The sequence below is a fragment of the Frankliniella occidentalis genome, unplaced genomic scaffold, assembly GCF_000697945.3.
Source record: "Frankliniella occidentalis isolate FOCC.00 unplaced genomic scaffold, Focc_3.1 Scaffold550, whole genome shotgun sequence".
Lineage (NCBI taxonomy): Eukaryota > Metazoa > Arthropoda > Insecta > Thysanoptera > Thripidae > Frankliniella > Frankliniella occidentalis.
Window position 1 is genome coordinate 100600 of NW_026267666.1, and position 4966 is coordinate 105565.

At 49.9% G+C, this 4966-nt stretch overlaps 1 protein-coding gene across 1 annotated transcript; it reads right to left on the minus strand.

The window, feature by feature from the left end:
• Positions 1 to 2315: 2315 nt before the first annotated feature.
• On the minus strand, positions 2316 to 4960 carry LOC113205312 (mannan endo-1,4-beta-mannosidase-like). Its single transcript, XM_052275243.1, has 3 exons — positions 4835 to 4960; positions 3203 to 3414; positions 2316 to 2501 (listed from the first exon to the last, which is right to left on the minus strand). The coding sequence occupies exons 2-3, from the start codon at positions 3376 to 3378 to the stop codon at positions 2360 to 2362; spliced, it is 318 nt and encodes a 105-aa protein (XP_052131203.1). The 5' UTR covers positions 3379 to 3414; positions 4835 to 4960; the 3' UTR covers positions 2316 to 2359.
• Positions 4961 to 4966: the final 6 nt, after the last annotated feature.

Sequence of the window (4966 nt, forward strand, 5' to 3'; positions counted from 1 at the left end):
CTGTACGCCACTGGCTGTACGCCACTGGCTGTACGCCACTGGCTGTACGCCACTGGCTGTACGCCACTGGCTGTACGCCACTGGCTGTACGCCACCCCCTTTCAGTCGACCCCTACTGAGTACGCCCCTGAGCCCTGACGGATGCGTGAGCAAGGCGAGCGGACAGAAGAGTCGACAGACAGACAGACACGCGCGCTGAGCGGCAGTCAGCTGAGAGCAGCCGAGCTGGACGGGTCAAGCCGCCGCGGCCGCCGCATCGGCCGCGCACCTCCTGTTGTCATCTTGTGTGTTTGGGCGCACTTCGTGTCAAGTAACGGCCGCCTCCGTCTGCGTCGTGTTCAATGAACCCGAAAGGTGTGTGTGTGTGAGTGAGTGAGTGAGTGAGTGAGTGAGTGAGTGAGTGAGTGAGTGAGTGAGTGAGTGAGTGAGTGAGTGAGTGAGCGAGCGTGTGCGTGTGCGTGTGCGTGTGTGCGCGCGCGCCCTCCATGGTCCGGAAAATTGGTCCGGAAAAAGGCCAGTTTTCCGCGGTGACGTCACATTGACGCAAGGTTTTCGGCTTTCGCTACGCCACCTCTCTGACCGCGGTCACGGTCTCGGGGTAGGCTCCTGACTACTGCCCTGACTCGACTCCAGCACCATGACGACATTGACGCCCGGGGGTCCGAGCGCTGCACGCTCGACATCGCTCCTCGTCAGCAAAGGTGAGAGCAACGCAGGGTACAGAGTTCCCCGAGGGGTGCCTAACTCCATAAAAATGTGTACACCGGATTACCAAATTGTAAAGATTACAAATGATTTAATCGAAGATTACCTATGTATACTAGGTATGATCCACCTGCATTCTAAATCGAAACGGCAATTTTTTGTTGCGAGAAAGATGAATTTTTGTTCAACTCTTTGGTAGTTCTTGATTCTTTATCATGCAAGTTACAAATGAGGTATTTTCCGAATTAGGAGAACAAGAGGAATATCGTCTGCTGCCGGACCATCACAAAGCCTCGACCAATCAGAGAGAGCCTCTCTCGGCCTCTTTCGTGGCCGGCTCCAGAAAGGCCGTCTCTGATTGGTCGAGGCTTTGTGATGGGGAGCAGACGATATTCCTCTTGTTCTTCTAATTCGGAAAATACCTCATTTGCATTCTATGATTGGCCAAAATATGATTTTGTCCATGGGAGGGATGCAAAGTTGCCATAATTAAACAAGCGCGTTGGCATTTCGGCAAGATAAGCACAAAAATTCATGTCTAAATCAACAAATTTGTCCTTTTTTAGCCCGCCCTTCTGCTTTGAAAAAGTTATCCAGCGGGCTTATGCAAACGATCTCGTGTGTGTCTGCGTCTGTGTGTCTGTCTGTTCCACTAGAATGAGATGTGCTAGAGACTTGAAATTTTCAGGGTATCTGAAGGTCCACTCCTAGAGAACGAAACACCTACGGCAAATCCTGGCAACCACCCCTAAGGGTGTGAATGGGGGTATCCAAGGTTCAAAAATTCTCCCAAAAAGTTATTCTTTCATTATGTGCTCCTAAGCGGTAACCCGTCAAAGTAGATTCCTCCTGACCGAAAATTTCGTCCGTTTTGCTCTATCTCTAACCGTTTAGGCGCTAGAGGGTCTTTTCTGACGGAAATAAGCTAAAAATTGCCAGTGAACAGTAAGTTGTAGAAAAAGGCCCAAAACCCGCAAAATAGAAAGGAAACTCTCCCCCCACCCCCAAAAAGCGTTTTCAAAGCAGAAAGGTGGGTTGTAGTCGTGGTGCTTCACCGTCACATCACTTTCTCGAGTCTTTGGGGCAAACTCAAAGACAACGGGTTTCAGCGGGCCGAAGGCCCGCTACATCATTCGATCATGTTCTCCAGCAAATCGCGTGACAGAAATGGTCGGGCCGCAGGTCCGACCATCGCCGCCGGCAGGCCAAGCAGGCCCGGCCCCTGCCGAACGGAGTTGCCGGCGGAGCAAAGCGGAGCTGGCAACTACGTTTGGCGGAAGGGTGGGCCTGCTTGTTCCTTTTTATGTCGTGCAGCCAGACGACCGTGCGCAGCTACCACCAGAGGGCGCCTGCAGCGGGACGTTCAGGATTGCAGCTCGCTTTCGGGCAGTACAGCGATAGAAATTTAAGTCACTGTGCAACGGTACTACTTTGGTTCAGGGCAGTAATTAGATCTTAACTTTAAAATAAAGTAGAGACCTATATGATCCCTGCCTTCAAACCTTCAAGTGGAATGCCCTAAGGGCCGTCATGGGATCGGCGAAGACGTCTTCCCCTCACGTAGAACCTAAGTAAGTAGGTTAGAGTATGGGACAGACAAGTACAGAGTGTTTTCTTGTACTGAGAGTGATTTATTGAACACCAATCAGGTCATCTACCAGATGTTAGGGATTTTGGACTGGCTTTGAATTCCATGTGCTCCGTAGATAATTTCACTTCCGAGAGAAGTCAGGCCACCATTGACACCACGAGAAAGATCCATGTTAGCCGTATCTTCATTGTTACCATGCCAAGACCTGTCAAAAGCAAAACTATATTAGATGAAACTGCTTAAGCTAACAAAACGTTATACGACATGCAGATTGAGAGCAACAAGCTCACATCAGATTCTAGGATGATGAATGCAAGGCCCCTACGAGCTGAAAATACATAAACGGTAATCGTCTAACCCAACCCATCTTTTTGCTACCCCGTTTCAACCCCTTTCGTGAAATTCACTGTGGGCGTTTCATAGCCCAGACAAGAATCCTGTGATACAATAAAATGGTATCGATGGTCATAGCGCTATTCGCAAAGTCAGAAGTGGCCTCCTTTCGCTACAGCGGGGCCTAAAACATGACACCCGCGGTATCCGCTGAATGTGACTGCCAGGCGCGTGTGGTTTCAGGGGTCGCAAAAATCACGGACAGCGGCCCTTATCCTTAGAATTGACTATACTTTCATTTTCAATGCGCCCCAGCATGATTGAACACCTGACCTTCCAAAGTAAAACAGTCTACTGAACGGCTAAAAAATAGCTCTGGCGCGTAACAAATCAGCCGAGTCTTTTCAGGTAATTCTTTCACCCGGGTCCCGGGCCCGGTGCTCAAAATGAGCAAATGTTCGATTTTTTTTCTGCTTTTTTCCTGACAGTTCCACACCCTCCCCTACCTTTTCGGATCCCCACTGATCAGAAGTAAAAGCTACGTTATTCTGCGTGAATTTCGAAGATACCTACCATGCTAGCCATCCAACCGATCGCTCCGAGCAGTACTGCATGATGGACTTGTAGTCGACGGGCTTGCCACTCTGGCGGTCGCTGAACTCGCCAATAATGACGGGGACACCAATTGCCAGACTGTTGTCGATGTGGCGCCTCACGGTCGCAGCATCTGGGGCAGCTACCTCATACATGTGGATCGAGAAGATCAAATTGCGCTCGGGATCCGCCTGTATGGTTAGAGAAACATTTTGAGAAACGGCAAAAAGAGAACAACAGCAAGATTGTGAAGTCTGTCGGCGTCGGCTCTCTGGCCTTGAGCATGCTAGGAGCCAGCCACGAAATGACAGTAGTTTCTTAGTTCCAGAGGAGCCGCCAGGGGCTGGCGTCGACCAATGCCGGGGCCGGGCGAGGGGAGTTGGAAGCGGTGCACCGTGCATTCCGCCCCTTCTCCCTTCTCCCCTCACCCGGCACTGCACGCAAAAAAAAAAAATGATTTGCTGGCTTAGCTAAAGTTTAGCTCTCAGAGCTAATTTGTTAGCTGGATTCGGGACAGCTAATAGTTTTAGCTTCTACACCTAATAGTCTCCGCTCGATGGGACACGGTCATTGCTATCGGAGGAAGCTGACCTTTTCCTGTGAGTGCATTGGTATATTAGCTCTGAGAGCTAATAGAGGTTTTGCAGCACTAGCATGTATAATTTGTTGCTGTGGGTGTGGCGTTATGTCGTTTCGAGCTAATAGCACGCTCTCCTCTGAGAGATAAAATGGTTACTTGTAGGAGCAAAACTTGATTTATAGTCACGACTAATTCTTGGATTAGCTGGAGCGGCACTAATTTTAGCGTCCAGAAGTGACTCTGACAACCTGCCGCTCCACACTTTTATTGGCTACCACAGCTAATATTATTAGCTGTCCCGTATCCAGCTAATACTATTAGCTCTCACAGCTAACTTTATTTTGCGTGTGGTCAACGCAAGCCGCGCAAGCGCCTCTGCTGGTTTTTCTCGATCTGAGAACACGCCGTCATTCCATCCGTGGCCCAACTCAGGATAGCTCAGAGGCATCACCGTATTAATTGCATCGTATGGTAATAGTTGAGACCTTTAAGTTTACCCCTCTACAACCTTTTAACAACGGATGCAGTAGGGACACCAAATTGGAGCCGAGATTGGCCTTACTGCGAGAAAGGCTTGGCCGGGCGATCGCTGCAGAAAAAGGGTTGGCCGTCGGGAGGCTGCTAAGAAAGACTCAGTTGCTGGACTTTTCCTATCTGAGTCTTAGCAGCCTACCGCCGGCCCAGGTTTTTTCTGCAGCGGTCGTTCGGCCAAGCCTTTCTCGCAGTAAGGCCAATCTCGGCTCCAATTTGGTGTCCCTACTGCATCTGTTGTTAAAAGGTTGTAGGGGGGTAAACTTAAAGGTCTCAACTATTACGAAGGTATCGAGATGCGATTTTGTTCACCCCTCGTTTCGGAATAAGATGTAATTGCAGGTAATAATTGACAGTTCATCAGCGCAAAAGAAGAACGAATGAAATTCATGCGATGAACATGGCACACGCCTCAAATGAGTGCATGTTAAAAAGTAAGTTTTCTATTGCTCCTTTTGTTTAGGTGGAGACTCTGTTAATAGGTCGACAACAGGTTTTACCTCAAAAACGACACGCCCTTGCTGTGCGATGCTCGCTGCGTCCTGTCCCCACCCAGGAGCGTCCACGATGATGAGGTGCGTGAGTCCTGCGGACCGCAGGGACGGCAGCACCGAGGCGTAGCCACTGGCCCA

Bases quoted from the DNA above. Each gene is read 5' to 3' on its own strand.
- LOC113205312 (XM_052275243.1), bottom strand. From the start codon at position 3,378: ATGTATGAGGTAGCTGCCCCAGATGCTGCGACCGTGAGGCGCCACATC. The intron at 2,502-3,202 runs GTAGGTATCTTC...TGCTTTTGACAG, and splicing joins TCGGTTGGATGGCTAGCATG to GTCTTGGCATGGTAACAATG.